The sequence below is a fragment of the Manacus candei genome, unplaced genomic scaffold (assembly GCF_025592945.1).
Source record: "Manacus candei isolate 608988 ecotype Guabito, Panama unplaced genomic scaffold, ASM2559294v1 h1tg000043l, whole genome shotgun sequence".
NCBI lineage: Eukaryota > Metazoa > Chordata > Aves > Passeriformes > Pipridae > Manacus > Manacus candei.
The window spans coordinates 18158953-18180066 of record NW_026138091.1 but is presented as its reverse complement, the minus strand read 5'-3'; the positions used below and the strand labels follow the sequence as shown (position 1 = coordinate 18180066).

General features: G+C 39.5%; 2 protein-coding genes across 11 annotated transcripts in view; one reads left to right on the top strand and one right to left on the bottom strand.

Moving 5' to 3' along the window:
• AASS (aminoadipate-semialdehyde synthase) overlaps window positions 1-15577 on the top strand; it is a 49623-nt gene extending 34046 nt beyond the window's left edge. For 2 of the 6 annotated variants that reach the window (XR_007905884.1, XM_051795433.1), the window contains 3 exons: window positions 29-68; window positions 874-950; window positions 1860-2563. Coding sequence is in view for 5 of the 6 variants with exons in the window: in XM_051795433.1 (XP_051651393.1) it covers window positions 29-68; window positions 874-950; window positions 1860-1889 (147 nt within the window). In the remaining variant the exon portion in view is untranslated. Of the gene's footprint in view, window positions 1-28; window positions 951-1859; window positions 2564-13480 lie in introns of those variants that run through there. The other 4 variants (XM_051795431.1, XM_051795435.1, XM_051795432.1 and 1 more) reach the window with 4 other exon arrangements.
• PTPRZ1 (protein tyrosine phosphatase receptor type Z1) overlaps window positions 1-21114 on the bottom strand; it is a 138850-nt gene that overhangs the window by 1358 nt on the left and 116378 nt on the right. For 2 of the 5 annotated variants that reach the window (XM_051795352.1, XM_051795353.1), the window contains exons 15-28: window positions 20778-20863; window positions 18218-18314; window positions 13118-13200; window positions 12268-12402; window positions 10906-11040; window positions 9708-9871; window positions 7294-7429; window positions 6199-6345; window positions 5018-5111; window positions 4632-4705; window positions 3557-3685; window positions 2398-2544; window positions 1984-2126; window positions 1275-1410 (exon numbers count right to left, since the gene is read on the bottom strand). In XM_051795352.1, the coding sequence (XP_051651312.1) occupies window positions 1275-1410; window positions 1984-2126; window positions 2398-2544; window positions 3557-3685; window positions 4632-4705; window positions 5018-5111; window positions 6199-6345; window positions 7294-7429; window positions 9708-9871; window positions 10906-11040; window positions 12268-12402; window positions 13118-13200; window positions 18218-18314; window positions 20778-20863 (1706 nt within the window). Of the gene's footprint in view, window positions 1-1274; window positions 1411-1983; window positions 2127-2397; window positions 2545-3556; window positions 3686-4631; window positions 4706-5017; window positions 5112-6198; window positions 6346-7293; window positions 7430-8930; window positions 9015-9707; window positions 9872-10905; window positions 11041-12267; window positions 12403-13117; window positions 13201-18217; window positions 18315-18481; window positions 18503-20777; window positions 20864-21114 lie in introns of all 5 variants that reach the window. The other 3 variants (XM_051795349.1, XM_051795351.1, XM_051795350.1) reach the window with 3 other exon arrangements.

Below are 21114 nucleotides of genomic sequence, written 5' to 3'. Positions count from 1 at the left end.
TTTTCTTTTTTCTTTTTGGTGCTTGCAGTTACTGTTCCTGTTTTTGAAGATCCTGCCAGGAATAAGAAGTAGAAAGACAGACAAGACTGTGAGAAGATTCATCAAGGAGGCCACTGTCCAAGAAGGGGCAGAGGATCTCAGTTGGATGCATGGGAAATGGGGAGTGCCAGAAGCCAGCTGGACTGCAGTGTGGGCTGGGAATGAGGAAACAGTTGGGATGGTCTGTGCAGGGAGAGCAGGCACAGCAAAGGCTGTGCTGGCAGTGGATGCTCTGAAAGGGCAGAGGAATATTTTGGGTATATAAGGATAAAGAATTTCTGTGAGGGAAGAAGTGTGGAACAGTAAGACAGACTAAATAGCGTGGGATTTGGGGTCTGAACTATTAGCTTGGGTTGAGAGATATGGGGTAGAAAGAGCCACAAATTTGAAAATTTGCAGTAAGAGGATGGGAATCTGGAATCTAAGATAAAGGACCTAGGTATTTGCTCTAGGATCCTGGGGAAAAAGGAGTGAAATGTCCTGATGGTTCTTCTGAGGTGGAAAGAGTTCCACTTTCACTCCATTGTCTGCCAGTCTCCTCACTCTGGGCTACCCAGGCAGGGCAAGGTGTGGACACATTTGTCAATCCTGTGTTATGTTCTGTTTTTGCTGTCAAAAATTGGATAATGCTAACCCAAACATTTTACTCCTAAGGTGTTCTCCTTATTACACTCATTTGTAACTCTAGCAGTCGGGTGTGTAATGATATGACCAAAGAGGTGGGATTCATAATTTTTATTTCTGTGATGAATTTTAATTTGTAGGACACTGCCTTAGCAAGTAATTCTTATGTACTATACTTTATTCTTCTCACATTTTTTTTCCTTCCTGCAGGCACAGTGACAATGGTGTCAAGTGACAATTCAACAGATCATGAAAGATCAAGGTCCATCCTGAAGTGGAAAACTAAGGTAACTACTTTAGGGTCTACCTGGAGCACAGATTTATTCCTGATAAATTAAAACCTTAGTTTACATGACATAATACAGATTTTATGATCATGGTAGCAGCTCTGCACATTTTGAATATCACCACTTGATAACCACAAAATAGGTTTTCACAGGAAATTTTTTGTTTTGAATAGGCAGCAGGTCCACTACAGCACCTCTGGAAGACAGTTTTGAATAACTCATGCAGAAACTAAGATGTTAGTGGTTCAGTAATGTTGCTCTAAGATCTAGAACTAAAAATGTCACATATAGGGAAAAAATGCACACATTTTGCCTATTACTTACAATGTCTGTAAAGACTCCAGGCCTCATCAAATTTATCATCTTCGCTACATGGTAAACATCCACTGAATTCTCATTTTCCAGTTGATGCATCAGAGTTGTCAATGCACAGAAAGTTCCTGCTGTCACCCCTCCATGCCTTTGTAAAGTAAAAAACCAGAAATCTCTAGACACTGAATCAAGTTTTACAGATGGAGAAAATACAAAATCCAGGGTAAACAGATAAGATGAATTTCTGTCATGTGATCTTTGCAATTTCTGAAATAGGTCTGCCCAGCAGTGGCTTAACAAAACTTTCATGGCACCTGGCTACAATTTCTTAGAGTTATTTTTCTACAATCCCCTTCTAACCAAATCTTGAAGGCCTTGGGTCCTTCAGTATTTCAACATTTCAGTATTTTTTGCCATTATTGAACAGCTGGAGAAAGGTAAGGTGCCTCATCTAAACAGCCTTACTTCTTTTAGTAAGAAAATGAGGTCCTGACTGATTTCCTTTCCAATGTCCTACCTGATAACTATCCAAAGTATGGCAATAATAAAATTGAAATGAAGTATGATGCAATAAAAATGTTTCTCTTTTTGATGCAGCTGAAACAGAAGCAGCAGCACTGCTGTTAAGTGCAGACTTCATGCCTTGTTTCAGCAGCTTTCACTCTAAATGAGGTGAAATGATGGTTCTACAGAAAAACAAACAGAAAGCTGCAGTTCTTACTCATCATGTACAATCATGGGCCCATCACGGTTGGAAGTTTCCTCTTTGATGATGCTGATCAGTTCAAAAGTTTTACTAATAGGACTATCAGGATTTGGCCATTTTGGACACTGAAAATGCCTCACTTCAAGTACATAGTCATCCTAAACGAGAAAAAAAACAACAAACATAAATCAATTTTGTAAACTATTGTCTTTATTCTTTTCCTTCACCCTGGTCAAGACTGGCTCCCGCCTCCAGATACAGAATCCCGCTGCTGTGGAAGTTGGAATGTGATCATATTACCTACAGAGGTTACTTCCCCCAGGGGTGTTTCTAGGGCATGGGTTTTTATCACTCATTTACCATAGAAAATGTAACAAAATGTAGGCCTTATCTTTAACAAATCAAGTTATATGTTTATGACAGTGTTACCTGTGTAGCTTCTAAAATAAAGTCTTGGATTATGAGCTTCTCCTCGTTAGACAGACACTTGTGTTCTTCAGCAATCATAGTGACTTTGAAAGTCTCACAGTTTATAGGCTCATCTTTGTTTGGCCAGTATACAAATTCATCTTCAGCCTCCAGAAAAAAAGAAAAAGGAGACACAAAGATAAGTAATGTTGAGCTCTTAAAATACAAAATCCATCATAATAAATACTGTGTCATATATTATCAATCCAGCCAACTAGATTTAAACCAACAAATCAAAACTTGATCAGGATTACAATCATGGCAAGTGATGGTTTTCAGACATCTCTGTAGTGATCCTGACCAAAGACCAACTGTGGATCCACATAGCAGTCAACTTGCTGTGCTACACTGTGCCATGCATCCAGCCTGGCCTTCAGGCTGTCCTGTGCTTTGCTGTGCAGTGCACAGGCCATGGCCACAGGATAAACTTAGCTGGTATACTGTAACATAGGAGCCTGCAGGCAGCACTTGAGTGGTCTTGGGATTATCTGAAAGTGCAGACTGAAGTTCCCATAAGAGCATCCTTTCTGTTTGACAGCAGAAATGATGAAAAGAGTTGTTTTTTATTTAAGAAAATCCTATAATAGTTTGAATGACCAAAATGGTCAGATGGATAGGGAAACCTCCCTGCCATGTGTCCTGTCTGCCTGTCAGATGTGTTTCAGGGAGGGTAGAGTAGGATTCCAGTCGAGGTGAATGCAGAGCTCAGAAAGACAACAGTTGTATGCTAGGTTGATACCACTGCTCCCTGGTCAAGCTGGCAGGGCTTCAGTGCCCTTCCTGCACACTCTTCTGCATGAACTGCCACCCCAGGCCCTGTGTGCCCACACTGCTGGCAGCGGTCCTGGCCACTCACGCTCCCCAGGGGCTTCTTTCATATGTGAGGGAATGCTTGGCCACCATTGCTCCTGGCTCTCGTGCCAATCACAATCTGCCCAGATAAGGATCCCTAGATTTCCACTAGATTGCTTGGGGATTTTACACTCAATTCAATATTGCTAATTTTTAATTGTTTTTTTTTTTCAAAATCCAAGTTGTTTTCTCATGTCTTGCATATTTCAAAATGGTAATACTAGTAAAATTCATGCATAAACTCATAACCGTCAGCCACGAAACTCACCATATTCTGGCTATCAGGAAGCATGACTATTAGCTGGGCATTATGGTCCCATATCATTCTCCAGAAATCCTTGATAGTGTGTAGTAAGGGATGCTGGGTAATAATGAATTCATTACTTTGATAATAACCCTGCAAAAAAAAAAAATCAACAGGCTCAGAATTGATGCCCAACTATTAATGCTTAAAGGAAGCTTCTAGTGGACCAGAAGTCTAGAAAATACGTTGCATAATTTTGTCTTCTTTGGCTTCCTGCAAATATTAGGAAAAAAAATTTCCATTGCAGTGTTTTCCACATGAAAGGAATAAATTCAATTACACTGAAATAATTTTTAAAACCTAAAAAAAAAATATAAAAAAAAAGGATAAAAGAGGCAGAGGAGACTCGAATGGCCAACTCAGAGGAGCTGACTACCTGAAACAAATATAAGAATACATGAAAGATCTGCAAAAATTCCAAGCAGTTTCTTAATTTGTACAGATGTCTCAAATTAACTTCTTACCACAAAAGAGAGTTCCTTTGCATTAATGCACCTGATGAAGGATCATGTACATATACCACTGCAGAGAGCTTTCCCATCTCTTTCCTGAATGTCCAGGAGGCATTAACTCCTCCCTCTCACCTAATGAAGGGCAAAATGTTGAAGAAAACCCAGAGAACAAAAGATAATGGAAAGCTGATGAGCTATGGTGTCTTGGGCTATGCTAGTTGCAAAGGCTCTGTAAGATGAGCAGGTAGGAAGGCAAATCACAGTACAGCCATTAAAAACTAACTTGTTAGTTAACACTTTTAGTTTATCTCACAAGATCCTTCCATAGGCGGCATTTAGCTTTACCAGGTTTTAAAACTATGATGGGATTTCTATTTCTACAGATTGTTAAAATGCAATGCACTTAACAAAACTTAAACCCAGTAATAATGGTAATAGTATTTCCTGGGGGAAGTAACTCTTTCAGGCAGAGTGAATAATGGAAGAAAGGAGCTTTCAAAATCAGGATTGTGCCACCCTAACTCAGACACATGGCAGCTCTGAAAACAGCTATGCATTATTTTTCACCAATATGTTAACTGACTTACCATAATATAGGAAGCATTGATGTAGTCTGTCCCTTCACCAGACAGTGATGAGATACCCACTCTAGATCTTTCCACTGTAAAAAAAAGTTATGAATCAGTAAGTATGTTGCAATGACTCTTATAACATTACAGCGATTATTTCACATATCTCACAGCGATGATAACACTAAGCTCCATCAATCTTCAACACTGAAGTGCTATCCAGCCATCTATTTTGTTTTTCTATGTGTAATTCCTAAATCACTTCTTCATTATAAGTACTTTACAGAACATTGTTCCACACAAATGCAAATGTCTTCAGTTCTTGTTGAGGAAATTTTGAAGGTTTGACACACGAGGTTCATAAATATTTTGCCACCCAGAGAAGACAATTTGAACAAACTTACCAGGAATAATGGATGAAGTTCGGTTCTTTTCTCTGTTACACTGTTTGAGTGCAGTTGAATAATCACACTGCTGTGTGTTAGACTGGCTCAGTAGCTGAAACAATGAAATGTAAAAGAACTCAGGTAACTAGATAAAAGCCATTCTTTCACAGGTTGCACTAAACAGAAGGGTGCACATATTGCAGGTTCAGTGTCTCTCTTAACTTTAGGTATTGTGATAAATAATTGTGATTCATGAAACAAATGAGTGATTACATCAAAATAAAACAAGCGGATTGTAAAACTTAATTACACCCCCATAAAGAAATAAAACAGACCCTTACAAGGTCAAGGGGCCCTAAAACCTCCCTACTATCCTAAGAATAAAATATGGTAGAACTTTAAATCTTTTAGGCGCCTGTTTGTCCAAGAATGCATGAATTATGACCGCTTGTAAAGATAACCATTTAGCTTTAGCTGTAAGAAAACCCATATATTAAATACTTAGCAAAAAACTGTAAAATGTATATGTATATGATATAATTAATATGCAAGAAGTAGCTAAGATAAATGCCAAATATACACTGTAGTAGGGGTGCAGATTTGGGAAACTTGTCCCCACTTCTGTCACCCAGCCGGCTGCTTGCTTTTACCATATAATAAACTCCTATTCAAAAACTTATAGAAACTTAAGACTTTGTTTATCACAGATATCTAGTTATCTGGCTAAACAACTTAGAAAGTCATCAGAATTTTTTTCTTCACTGTTCTTAGCAGTTCAAATGACTCCTGAATCTTAGATAATGAAAATGTCTTTGAAGGTGGAGTCTGTCTTTAACCAGTGATGTACACTGAGGGGAATACACTGATTGATCAATATAGCTCATGACATTATTGCTACAATGACATCGTTCCAGACTGTTGTTTTACCTTTAAGATCTTCCTGCAAAGGTACATAGTTAGATCTTCCAAAATCTACTTATTGGCCTATTTTTTTTGTAGATCCTTTGTTTAAGAGTAAGCAAATAATTCTTCTGTCACGACTGACTGCATGCATTTGTTAAATTAATCTGAATTTAGGTTCAGCAGCTAATGAAAGTTGTGTTCAGAAAGCTAATGGAAGTTGTGTTGAGATACCTACTTTTAAGTAATTCAGGCTTGCAAACATAAAGATTTTTGTGTTACTATCTGAGAGAGCTCACCTTGAATTGTTTCTCCAGTCTGGTCTTTCCCGTTGGTCCAGGTATCAAGAGAGCATTAACATAGGCATGAATGTGGGTCTCAAGGACTTCTGTTTCTTTACTGAGTATTGCTTCAACCAATGCATCGTGAATGAAGATGTATTGCTCCTAGGAAAAGGAATCCAAACATGAGCTCTCATCATTTGCAGATTCCGCTGGTTACCTCTGCTTAAGCTGCCACTTCTGATGTGGTCAGTGTTTCTTCACGGGGGAGCTTTCTCAAATGTTATCCCCTAGAGTGATAACTGTCCCTTTGCAGTGACAGTACACATTTAAAAGCACAACTGACAATTACACTTGCAATATATATGTATACACATATATATATATATCATATAATACAGTACCAAATCCCCACCACCTGTGATATCTCATGTTAACAGAATAGAATTAAAAATGCAAGCACAGCCTTGAGTCAAATTTTCAAGTTAGTCCTACCCCTAGTTTCTATAGCTATCCTCTGTTTCCTCTCTCACATCCTTTGGAACAGGTGTCCTAGCTGTTGATTACCTTTTATTCTATTGAAAGGCACTGGGGAATCTAACCACCTATTCTTGAACCCTGAAGCAGACTTTCAAATGCCCTGCTGTTGCCCTTATTGTTTTCTCTTGGTCTTTCACTGTTCTATATATAATCTTCAGTTTAAAGCATCTATAGATAATTTTCTGTCTAAAACAGCTTTTGTCCTATGTTTTATTCCCTAATGTAAACTGTTTGATGAACACCTGACAATGGTGTTTCCTTAAAAAACTCCATGGCAAAAATGCAAGTCTTGCCAAGAAAGCACTACTTCAAGAAGCATGATTTATATAGACTTCCTTCTGAGTCCTTCCTAATAAACAGACAAGAACCAACAGATAGGTAATTTCTAGTGCATTGCTCTAAGCAAGCCTAGAAGGATGTCTCTATAAAACCATGGGAAACAAACGGGAAAATCCAGCCTGGTGACTGGTTGCCAGTCTGTCTGGTGGTGCCAAAAAGAAGACTGCATCATCTCTCCTTCTGCAAACAGAAATAGTTTGTAATAATCTCATGCTATTTATATTTCATCCTTACCTCAGTCTGCACCAAGTAGTTCCTTTGGGTACGTATGTGTTTTAAGAATCCAAATATGTTGATTGTCCCTTCATGCTGAATTTGCTGCAGCATGCTGTCTAACACTATGTATGTGCCTGTCCTTCCAACGCCAGCACTATAAAACAAAAAAATAGTCTTGAGCCTGAAGTAAAACACTAATGAAAAGAACTGGTCCTTACACATAGCTTTTTCAACAAACTGCTGCGTAGGGAAGATTTTCCTTTACAAATGAATTTATTTTGCTCTATAGATACTTTGTGAAAACTTCAAGGCTGATAATAATATTTTTCACTGTGCAAGAATAGGTCTAAAGATAATTTTCTCAAATGATGTTTAAACTATTGGTTGAAATAGAATGAAGTGGTTTCCTGCAGGTCTGCAATTTTCAAACTTCTGATATTCCTTAGGATACTTTGTCAAGTATACCTAGAAAGTGTGGCATATGTCAGCATTTGGGCACAGTTAATGTGCTCAAATTCTTCTGTGCTGAAACCACAATTTAAAAGGAAAGTTGCATTATGCCTCCCATTACAAATAAAGGAGATTTCAAAGATCTGGACTGAAGAAAACCCCAGGAAATGGAAGAGCTGCTGAGTATATCTGTAAAAGGATAAAGCCTAAGTGCTCTCCAGATACAGCTAAGAGATGGCAAGCAATGGTTTAAAGTCTTCTTAAAAAGGTAAAATGGAAAAGAAAGGGTTAATAAACTTATTCCTGTTATGAACTCTGATTGATTTAGCATAAAACCAGCTGTATTGTAAGATTAAAACCCACCTTTTACTTTCATAAAATATCTGGGTAGGAAGTACAAGGTCAAGAGGTCAGTTTTTGTGATCTATTCATTTGTGGGAATTAGTCAATTGTAATTCCCCTCTAAGTTATGAAGGAGTGTTATGTATACTGGTACACGTAACTTGAGAGTCTGCATGGTTCCTTACAGGCAGATCCAAGCTCACTCCATACATGCTAATTCAATCATCTCATTTCTTCCACAGATGCAGCACATAGCATAGGTAGGGTGAGCTCAAATTGCAGTATTGAACTGTCTAAATAAACATTATATGAAACTGGAAGGTCCAGGTTATTAATACACTGTTAGGCACAAAGAAGATTACCAGATACCATCCGTACTTGTTATGAAAGACAAAACATGGAGAGCACTAAAACATAAAAATAGCTAAAATAAGTTTAATGAAGCTCATCATCTGTGTCTTCAATAGAGCCTGTAAAGATAAATAAAAGTCACATTTCTAACATGAGATCACTCCTTTGAAATTCCATAGTGCATGGGATCAGGTTAGCTAAAAGCTGTACAGACGGAGATGAATTACACCTATGACCCAGTGGAGAGGTCTGACTGAAGCCACACAACTTACCAATGTTCATTTTTTAAAAACTCAATTTAATTGACTCATAATGTATTGCTGATCTCTCAGCAATCTCAGACTTGACATTTTGGGCTATTTTGAATTTCACATGAAAAAGCAGGATGTAGATAGCAGCAGAACAACAAAATGTGGAATTTTCATTTTCCAAGCTAAAAACAGATTTCAGTCAGATTAGATCATACCACAAATAAAATATCTTCATTTGCAGCATTTGTGAGGAGACTTTACCTGTTGGCTTCCTCAGAGTCAGCTCCAGAAGGACAGAATTCATGAGGAGGTTCTCTTTCCAAATGTTCCATCAAAGGTGAGGTACTACAGTGGAAAACCAGAACCTGCTTATATATTTTACAATAACCTGGTCCTTCACGGGCATTGTGAAGTCATTCCAGGACCTACAAACCCTTTTTAACCAATTCTCCCTGAGTTTCCAGTTTTAGTGAGCACTGACAGGACACCTGCCTGCACACTGCAGCACATGCAGACCTCAAACCATTCCCCAGAATGCTCCTCCAATGACTGCTACAGCCCAAAGTAATGTTAAAAACAGCAGAGTTGTAGTTCAGACAGGAATACAGTGAGTCTTCTCTTGTGGACAGAGCTCCTCTTAGGATTACAGACTATCCCTGCACCAAAGAAAGCATGAGCCAAAAGCATCCTAACAATGTATTTCCAGAAAGGTAACAATTTTTGCTATATATGTATCTGGTAAGCTTATAGCATTCAAGAGAGTAGTATAGAAATGTGCAAAAAAGTAAAAGCATTTTTGCAAAAAAAAAAAAGAATACAGTGCAGAGCAGCCTCATCTTGTTTACAGAGAGTTATAGAAGTGGCACAGACAGTTGATTAGTTGGCCTTACCAAGGAGAAAAATATCTGCTAAGAAATTAATCTTATTCTGTCAGGAATTGCTAAATGCGAGAGTGAAATTTGCTTAGCCCACCACTGAAAAATTCTTTTTTTCTGCAAAACAAAAGTGGAGTGAACCTTACAGCAGTAAAAACCACACCTGCAATGAACCACAACAGGCCCGATGGCGTGGCGCTTTGCATGTGACGCCTTCCGCACAAAGGTGAGAACAGGCAATGTATATTCTGGAACACCCATGTCAGGCCACTGGGTATAATGGTACTGAGTTACTATACGTCCACTAGACCTCCCTTTCTGGGAACCCTGCAACAGAAAAATAATTCCACATGTAAGCAGCCCACATTGTCATAGTTTTATTTCCGTACCTGATAGTTGTTGAACTAGAACTGTCCCTGTTTAGCTAAAAGCATGCCACCTGGCTCTGAATATTCCAGCTTTCAAAGAGAAGAGGAAGGGCTTATGCTTCTGTCCCATTAACTTGCCCACTGACTGGAGAAATGACCTGGCACTGTCCCTTAGAAAGCCACAGAGAAAGATTAAGAGCAATGGAGGGATAACAAACTACAGACGCTCTTAAGAGTCACCAGCTCTTTCTGCCACTCTGCTCCTCTGTTGGCTGAACAGAAGGAATAAGATTCACTTCACCCAGCTTTAGTGATCTATAAGGCAAATAGCCTTGTGTAGGCTGCTTTTCTAAGCTCCCTCCCTCAATGGCAACTCAGAGGCAGGGATGCATTCAGAAAGTAGGTCATCTCATTCAAATATTGTTTCCTAAAATAGGCAGAATAAATTCATTGATAGTAAATGCTGCATGTTATGTATTAATTATACAGGGAAAGTGAGAGACTAAATGCCTCAGACATTTATGTGGCCAGAATAAATTTAGTTTTCAGAATCCCCCTCAAAGTAACCAACATCACAGTGCTGAGCTGAGAGCATGCTGATTCTGATTACAATAAAACAAGGTCTGGATTCACCTGTCCTTAAAAAGGAAAATGGAGAGCTGAGGTAGATAATTCAATTCATACAAGATTTTCTTCCAGCTACTCTCTTTCTGCAAATGTATCATCCTGCTCACCAGGCAGGCAAAGTCCACATCAGCTCTACAGTGCTTTTTCCCTGATGGTCCTACATCACACCAGTACTACAGGCCAGTGTCTTTTCATTTTGTTGATCTCGTCAAATTAACTGAAGTGGACAAGCAACTTGGCCAGCTGAGACCTACAGAACTCAGCTTTACATAGACAGCAGCAAAGAGCTACCAACTTCCTTAAAAAGATTCTGAGCACCTTTTAACATTTCCTTTTGCCCACTTGTGTTTTCAGAATGCCACAAACCTTTTTGATTTTGGTGTTTCTAAGAGTAAAATTCCTCACAGTGTAATAGGCAAGTACATGAACACTCTTCTGAGTAACCAAGAAGTTCCCATATTCTTCACTGCCTTCGGCAGGCCAGTACTGGTCACATTTTCTCTGTTAGAAAGCAAATGAAAACCAGAGAAAAAGAAAACAAAATGTCAAACTAGTAAACTGAAATGTTCCAATTTAAGTCAAGCATAGTCAAGCATAAAACCATATAGGGACTCTCAATATACCCAGTTTATAATAGACACAATCTTCTGTACAGAACAAATAACATTATTTTGTGTTGTAAAGAGAGATGGCTGTGCAAAGATGCTCTTTATTTGGAATACTCAAAAAAAAGAGGTTTAAATCATGCTATCAGAATTAAAGGGCTCTAATAATGTGGAACTTGCCATTCTATAGGCACTCTAAAAACCAAAGAAACTAACATGATCTGTAGGAAAACCAGGACGACATTCAAGTCAGTAGAATTGTATGTGGCTTTTGATTAGTTTATAGTATGGGCAGAGTATATATCTATATGATCAGTAAGGCTGAGAGTGAGCCTCTGTATGATCAGAATATAGAGTAGAGCGCTGTGATGTCCAGTGTTTTGGTTGGGTAGTCAAATAGAAGAGTGCATGTTTATTGCATGCTGTTATAAATGAAGTGGTACTCTTGAGTGCAGCCCTTGTTCTGCAATTGCTGTCTGTATCATCTGATAGATGCTTTATAGGTTGTATGACAAGATTTACATTCATTTTAGGCATTGCTGCCAGTGTTTGGCAAGTGTGATGCAATGTCTCCTAATGTGATCCCAAGGTACTTCCATCACATGACCACAGGAACACACACCTTGTGATGGGGTTTGACCTCATTTTGTCTCACTGGACAAACATGTATCTAGTCATGTAGTAGGACAGCAACTGTGGGTCCCACGGGATGTTAACAGGGAGCTGCTACTGAACATCCACAAAAGTTCACCTGCACTATGTTCTTCTCCTTTCCAGGATCTTTCTCAGAAACCCTGAGAAAGAGAACTATGGCAAGCCGATTGCTAGCAAACGTGGGACAAGGTTTCACTCATATATAAGAAAAGTCTTTTTTCAGTATAAGACTTTTTTTTTTAGTTAAAACATGGTATTTTCAAGGAGTTATTGAATCTATTCTTAAGTTTCATTCTACAAATCCTCAACTTTATACTTCTAGAGCCAATCCTAGCACAAGCAGCTACTACAAACTATTGCTCTTTGCTCAATAAATGCCTAAATCAGTTTTTTTAAAGAGAGTCAGGAGTTTGCTACAGGTAAATCTATCAACATCCGATAAATAAATAACAGACAAAGGTACTTATACCCTTCCTTTCTCAACGAGATTAGTTATCATCACAATAACTTCTACGTTATGTTCCCATATCATTCTCCAGAAATCTTCTGCTGTCGATTTTAGTGGCCCTTGAGCTGCAATGTAGGCTTTTGGCTTGTTGTAGCCCTAAATTGAAATATAACAAACGACACTTGTCAAATCACTGTCCATGAGCAAAAGGAGGTTGGGAGGAGTACATGACATTTTATATATCTATTTTTAAAGACTCACAAAAGCTTTTAAGCATTTTTAAATTTGTAACTATCCAAATCACAGAAACTCTGTGGTACCAGATGACATATGAATACAACTGCTATGTCAATGTTTATCATTCCAACAAATAGGATACACACGTTCAAGTGCCCATGTTCTGGGAGAATGTCGACATGATAATGATTATGAGACATCTGTTACAATAGTGGTTTAAAAAATGAATCAAGACCATTAACATGTAAATAACTAGGTAATGAAAACTGGTAATGGTGCCTTGGTGAGGCTCTTAGCCAAATAGCATCTTCTCATGAGATTATCTCAGACAGAAGAATTAACCACTCAGATGAAAAATACTTCTAAAATGACTCAGTAACAGAACATTTTTTGTTTCAAAATGCCCTTAACTAAGCTGCAGCTGCTACAATATCAAGATGGATTCAAAAAAGATTTGGAGTTTTACCTATGCTTTAACTTTCTAGGCTTAACTTGGACCATGAAAAATTTTTTTTAATAAAATCTGTAGCATTGTGATCCTTTTTAAAAATTAAATCTATTCATCTCCATAGATAATTTTCTTACAGAAAAGTCTAACAAATGAATAGGCCGGCAGACAGAAAAAGACACTTACATCGACGTAGTTGGCATTAATGTAATCAGTCAGTTTTCCATCCTTTTCTGCAAGCTGGGCTAATTTAACCCTAGTATGATCATCTGTAGTAAAACAAGGGAGAAAATAAGCAGTTTCTATAAGAATTATATTCTTTCTGCAAGAAATGCCCTTAAAAATATTGAAATATATTTTACAATACATAAGATTAATGCAGGAACAATCACACATGCAAACATCCTCTGCTTAGGTATGAATCAGATTCAAAATTCTAGTTGTAGAAAAATAAACTATTAATCCAAAGTTTGAAGGGATTCATAATTTAGTGTCCTGAACACCAGCACCTTGGGTCATTTTAGGCACTGTGATGTATTTCCCCTACAGCCTCTATCTGCTACCTATGGAGGTGTGTGGGTGTTTCCTAAGTCCTGTGTCATGACTGCCAAATCTGCAAAGTAGGATGTCTCAAAATGACAGCAGGCACCAGTATTGAGGCACAATAATTCCAAGTTAAAAGAGCGGACACCAGAGAACAATGGGACCTTGAAGAAACACTGGTCAGCTGAAGAACTTCAGCAGTGGCAACTTCAGGGCGAGCTGAAACTTTCTGCAGCCTGCACTGATTGTAAGAACTAGACTTGAGTCAGTTACAGAGGACAATTCTTGCTGCTTCAGCTGCCCTAAGCTCCCTACGCACTGCCCTTTGCTAAAAAAGTTGCTGGGCTGGCACCTTTTGTACGATCTGCTACAAACACAGTGGCAGAGGAGAATCCCTGATATTTTGTCCATCTAGAGGTATCTTTAACAAGGTGGAATGGAATTTCTTGCTGCTGGTTTACATTGCCTTCTGCCGAATGCTGAACATAGATTTAATTTAGAACTTCTTGTAATCAGAACAAAGTTGAAATGCTATAGAGAGTTAAAACGAATGTTTTGAGCCACCAAAATAATCAAAAACCCAGAGGCAAAAGCTTCAAAGAGAGATTAACAAAACTGAATAGATGTATTTCAGAGAAGAAAAATCTGGGAGAGTGATGCAATAATGTGCTGGCTAATGAAGCTGTTCTATTCCACTGTTGCAGGGCACAATACAACATAAACCCAGTACATTCGTGTTTATATGTGTCAGTAAATATATCCAGGGATTGTGTAGATCCTAGAGAGGATAAATCATCATTATTCTAGATCAAAGATGGATTAATTCTGGTAATCAAAATACAGCTTCTTTGGCTTTATAATGGCATTATAATGAAACCTCCCAACTTCCTTTGGGTCATTGCAGAAGACACAAATGTCTTGAAAAACATGCTGTGGTGGGGGGAAACAATTTTTCCCCCTGAAGTTATAAAATGGTAAAACCCCAGGGGGTGGTGACCCTTGAAGTTTTGAGGTTTTATCCAATGAGCGCTTCTGCAAAATATAAACATATCACAAGCAAACGGAAGAGAAGCTTGGTTGTAGTTGGTAGTAGAAGTGGTAGCCATGCTGTGAATGCCAAGAGTAAGGGGCTCGGAGCCCCTTGGGGCCTCTGGGCCCCCCCCAGCCCCCAGGTGGGGGCTGCAGGGACTTGGAACAGCGTAATGCTGGGCTAAGTACCTGTGGCTCAAAGCTAAAAAAGTTTTCTCCACTGTGAGTGAGCAGAGACAGAGCAGCGGCAGAAGCAGCGTCCAGAGACTGGCAAAGAGCCAAAAGATAAGAAAGCAACAGTATGCAGCCAAGGAAGGCACAGAGTTGTCTGAGAGAGCCGAGAGAGAGAGAGAGCGGCAGAGAGAGAGGAAGTTGGGGTAAGAACTGAAATAAGAACCCCATACCCCTCTGAGACCTCCGAGAAAGGAGGGAGATGGACTCCGGCTTGAGAGGAGTCGTAGAGTGCTGCAGCACCGGAGAGAGAGGAGCTGAGAAGCTCAGGCGTCCTGACACTGGACTGGGACGGCCAACAGAATGTGGAGGGGGTGACCTTGGTCCTCCTCGCTGCTGCTGCCAAGCTAAGCTAGCAGCCTGAGACAGAGCACAGGAGCTCTGGTAGAACTCTTGAGGCAAAGGCTTTCAACTGAAAGCTGCCCAAGATATTCTGACTCAGGGGTGAACCCTCTGAGGAAGGGACTTTCATGAAGATGCCCCTGCACTTCATGATATGACCGTGGTGAAGCGAGTTTTGTCCCTGCTACACAGCCCACGGAGGAAGACCCTTGTTTGAAGACGGGTGGCCGAGGGGCTTGGATATCCCTCGTGTGTGCTGGCAGAGATCCAGCTGCTGCATGAGAAGAAGAGTGAAACAGATAAACCTGCTGCCTTAGAGACATTGCTGCTCTGAAGAAGGGATCTTTCCTTCTTCCCTCCTGGACTTTTATTTGGAGGGGAGAAGATATTTGATCCATTGTAAATATTTATGTCATGGTAGAGATAATTAAGACTGTAAATAATGCATTGTAGTATTTATTTGTATAGTCATTGTAATATATTCCCTTTCCCCCATTTTGAGTCTCGTGTGGTTGTCTGGAAAAAAAACCATCTCACATTGAGTTGAGATGTGGGAGGGGGTTTGAAGATAGGGAATTGGATTTTTGGGGCTCTCAAACCATGACACATGCTCATCAAAGTAGAAGAATGTCAGAGGACTAACCTGAAGAGATGTGAAATCTCATGCTACTCCTCTCCAAGCATTTTGTTAAAGAGGAGCTGGAGAATCACAGAATCATAGAATCAACGGGGTTGGAAAAGACCTCCAAGATCATCAAGTCCAACCTTTGATCCAACACTGTCGTGGTTACTAGACCATGGCACTAAGTGCCACATCCAGTCTCATCTTCAATACCTCCAGGGACAGTGAATCCACCACCTCCCTGGACAGCCCATTCCAATGGTTGATTACTCTTGCTGTAAAAAATTTCTTCCTAATATACAACCTAAACCTCCCCTGGCACAGCTTAAGACCGTGTTTTCTTGTCCTACTGCTGGTTGCCTGGGAGAAGAGACCAGTGCCCACCTGGCTACAACCTCCTTTCAGGGAGTTGTAGAGAGTGATGAGGTCTCCTCTGAGCCTCCTCTTCTCCAGGCTAAACAACCTCAGCTCCCTCAGCCTCTCCTCATAGGACTTGTGCTTGAGTCCCTTCACCAGCCTCATTGCTCTTCTCTGGACCTGCTCCAGCACCTCAATATCCTTCCTGAACTGAGGGGCCCAGAACTGGACACAGTACTCGAGGTGTGGCCTCACCAGTGCTGAGTACAGGGGAAGAATCACTTCCCTGGTCCTGCTGGCCACACTGTTCCTGATACAGGCCAGGATGCCATTGGCCTTCTTGGCCACCTGGGCACACTGCTGGCTCATGTTCAGCTTCCTGTCAATCCAAACTCCCAGGTCCCTTTCTGCCTGGCTGCTCTCCAGACACTCTGTCCCCAGCCTGTAGTGCTGCATGGGGTTGTTGTGGCCAAAGTGCAGGACCCGGCACTTGGCCTTGTTGAACCTCATCCTGTTGGAATCAGACCATCTCTCCAGCTTGTCCAGGTCCTTCTGCAGAGCCCTCCTGCCTTCCAGCAGATCAACACTCCCCCCCCAGCTTGGTGTTATCTGCAAATCTGCTAATGGTGGACTCAATCCCCTCATCCAGATCATCAATAAAGATATTAAATAGAACTGGACCCAACACTGATCCCTGGGGGACACCACTAGTGACTGGATGCAGCATCATTCCCCACCACTCTCTGGGCCCAGCCAGTTCTTAACCCAGCAAAGAGTGCCCCTGTCCAAGCCGTGGGCTGCCAGCTTTTCCAGGAATATGCTATGGGAGATGATGCCAAAGGCTTTGCTGAAGTCCACACAGACCACATCCACAGCCTTCCCCTCATCCACCAGATGGGTCACCTGATCATATAAGGAGATCAGGTTGGTGTGACAGGACCTGCCCTTCCTAAACCCATACTGGCTGGGTCTGATCCCTTGTCCATCCTGTAGGTGTTGTGGGATTGCACTTAGGATGATCTACTTCATAACCTTGCCAGGCATTGAGGTCAGGCTGACAGGCCTGTAGTTTCCCGGGTCCTCCTTTGCAGCCCTTTCTGTGGATCGGTGTGACATTTGCCAACTTTGAATCATCTGGGACCTCCCCAGTGAGCCAGGACTGTTGGTAGATGATGGAGAGCGGCTTGGTGAGCTCTTCCGCCAGCTCCTTCATCACCCTAGGATGGATCCCATCTGGTCCCAAAAATTTGTGAGGATCCAAGTGGCTCAGCAGGTTGCTGACTGTTTCCTCCTGGATTACAGGGAGGCTATTCGGCTTCCTGTCTCTGTCTACCAGCTCCAGAGGCCACTTGTCCTGAGGACAACCTGTCTTACTGTTGAAAACTGAGGTAAAGAAGGTGTTAAGTACCTCAGCCTTTTCCTCATCTTTGGTGATTATGTTCCCCCCCACGTCCAATAAAGAATGGAGGTTGTCCCTAACAGAAGTGGCTAGATTGAGTTCAAATTGTGCCTTTGTCTCTCTAATTTTCTTTCTACATGACCTAACTATATTCTTATACTCTTCAGGAGTAGCCAGCCCTTTTTTCCATAGTTGGTAAGCTCTCTTTTTTCCCCTAATTTCCTTCAAAATCTCCCTGTTCAGCCAGGCTGGTCATCTTCCCTACCAGCTTGCCTTTCAGCACACTGGGACAGCCTGCTCCTGTGCATTCAAGACTTCCTTCTTGAAGCATGTCCATCCCTCCTGGACTCCTTTGTTTTCAAGGTTTGTTTCCCAAGGTAGCCTCTGAACCAGTTTTCTGAATAGGCCGAAATCTGCCCTCTGGAAGCCCAGGGCAGAAGTTTTATTGATGGCCCTCTTTGCATCCCTGAACATTGAAAACTCTATTATTTCATGGTCACTGTGCCACAGATGGCCTCTGACTATCATATCTCCCACCAGCCCCTCTCTGTTTGTGAACAGCAGGTCTAGTGGGGCCCCATCCCTAGTAGGCTCATTTACCAACTGGTGCAGGAAATTATCTTCTATACACTCTAGGAATCTCCTAGACTGCCTTTCTTCTGCTTTCAGTGTAGAGGTATTTTTAGTCCCTTCAAAAACATATAAACCTATACTTGTCTATAATTATTTCTTAAACAAAACACCAAATGATGCTTTTACTTACAAGCAACAATGTTTATGTATCGATTCTTATTCTTGTTGTCAGGGTGATTAGAGCTGTCTGATGTAATACCTAGATCTACAGTACAGCTCTGGATTTCCTGAAAAAAAATTATGTTATATTTTAGTAAGTATTAAGATTCATAAAATGTCTTAAAATACAGTAAGTAATCATGAAAAGAACCACAACCTTATACCCAATTATCTATGATATTTTACAACTACTTCATTGCTAAAAACAAAAAAATGCAGTGAAATAATTCCTTACCTGATAAAACTCTTTCAGTGTCTAATGAGGGAATGAATGCAAAAAAAGTAAAAAAAATCAAATTCCACAGCACAGAACAAATGGATAAGTGTTTATATAAATTACAATTACTATATGGAAAACAGTTATGGTCATGCAATATATATCTCCATAATAACAACAACAAAACTGAATATTTTTACATAACTCCTAAAGGAAACGAGGTAATTTTCCAGTTAAAATGCTGGCATCTGTTTTCCTATCTTTAGCTTTAATGTTAGACCTTAGGTCAGTGAAAGCTTATACATATGAGTAACATCACAGACTTTAGCCAGATTCTCTATATCTTTAACTTTCACTGGATTTTTTTCTTGGTCCTTATAAGTGCATGAGTTTCTCTGTGGAATACTTTTGCTCTCTTCACATTCAGCTGCAAAACCTTCACTGAAGCAGGACTGTGTGCCACTCTGTCAGCCTCATGGCACTCTGGTGAAGGACAGAGTTACAGCTCTCACTCAGGCTGCCAGCAGTCTCACAGTGAAGCCAACAATGTTATAAAGAGAGAGAAAGGCTTGAAAAGACAGGCACAAAGTCTGCAAGACTCACAAAATTATTTTATTTTATTTATTACTTTAGATGACAGGAAACTCAAGCATTTATAAGGTCCACATCGTTAAGTAGGAAATAAGTTGTCATTGCTAAAAGTACTATAATAAGGTTTCCCAACACTTTTGATAATTCCTTTTAATATAAATCACCTTCACCTATTTAAATATAGATATGAAAAATGGCTACAAGTATAAAAATTAGATTTTAAATCAGTTGTCTTATAGTAATATAAAAAAAAAATTAAAAAAACCCCAAAACCTGAACGACCCCTGTACTCTTCAAATGTATGTTAACTCTGCAAAGACAATGACTGTATTTCAGTTTTTCCCAATCTTCTAAGTTCTCCATCAGTACAGAAAAGAACAGGACACTAATTCTGGAGTACTCTGTAAAGTCAAGAAGGATCTCCAAGATAGTTAAGATTAGCATGAAATACTCCAGATAGGGCAGCATCTGGATACACCTCAGTGAGGTGTAGCATATTTGGTCTTTGGATCACTGCTGTAATTTAGGAAAAGTACAATTGTAGGAAAAGATCAATTTAAGACAAACAGTCTGATTTCTGTATTGCTGTACTCACTAATGGTGAAAGAGCTTTGGAACCATTGTATTTACAGACTGTCCTTCAACATCTGCTCTTACTAATAGCCAGTCTGGCTGGAGTCCAGTCCCGCCAGTGCATATGCACATGTGTAATATATGAATATTGAACTGGACATTCACAAGTATTTACAAGTTTGGTCCAAAAATCAAATGGATGTTCTGAATGTTAAATGAATTGAAGAAGAAATGTTGATGAAGTAGGTTATGTGAAGGACGTGGAATTTTTGGTCCATTAGATCACAATACATTGGCTGGAGAAACAAAAGCAAAATCAAATGATGCAAAACTATGAATTGTTTACTTTCATTATTGTTTTTGCAGCAGGAATATTACAATCATATTTAAATTAATATAGGTCAATTAAAAAATTTTTTTCCATCCCAACTGACTGATTTGCTTAGAAATCCCTTGTAAAAAATGTTAATATCTTTAATTAAAGTATTTGGGGTTTTAATGTTTATGTGAATTAAGTAAGAACATATCTATCTTTAAATTGATTGCAATACACACGAATGTGAAAAAAAGATGAAGTTCATTAGTTACATATGGTGATAATAACATTATATGATTAGAGCATATGTTTCAACATTTCGAAATACCTTTTATGAACTATATACTTTGGGAAAGGAACTGTAAATCTTTTACTATCACATATGAAGACTACATTAGCTCCCCTGTTAATCAGAAGTCTTGCCACGCGTACTCATTATTACTTCCATTTTATTTTCCCTGTAAATGGAGCAAGCAAATGTGGGTAGCTTCTGCAAAATTAAATTTTCATTAGTATTGGCAAAGCTTTAGATCTACCACTGTATCTGATAAGTCATATACATTGCATTATCTTTGCACAGTTTATTCACACAATCATTTAGTATTTTATCACAGTAATAAATATTGCCGTTTTCATTCCAGTCCTGTTAGCTTTTATAAATCTCCCTAGTCTTTATGCATGAACTCCTTACTGGGCTCACAGCACTTGTATTTACATGCATTCCTGAAATTGGTGCCCAAGTCAGAATGTAATCCCCTGTTTTTTGTTTCCAGGCAATTAAACTTAACATTATCTGTATGTACTAAGAAGAAAGACGACGTCATAGAGCCATACCTCAAATTCTTCAGAAAAACCATTACTTGCATGTAAATCTGCAACATGTTTTGGAAAATGCTTTATTGGAATTGCTCCAACATCATCTTAGGGGTGGGAAAAGACAAAAAATATATTTATGAAGAATAAAAAGCTAGTGACATATAAAGAAGTTTATATGTAGGCAATCCACACAACATCCTGAAATAAAATTTTGGCATGAACTTTGGATATACAACTCCCACAAAAATGAAACATTCTTTAACATCATTAACATTTCTAAAATAATTATCTAACACTTGTACATTTCTAAACAAATATTTAGGAAGAAAATAAAGAAAATGCCTTGCTAGATCTT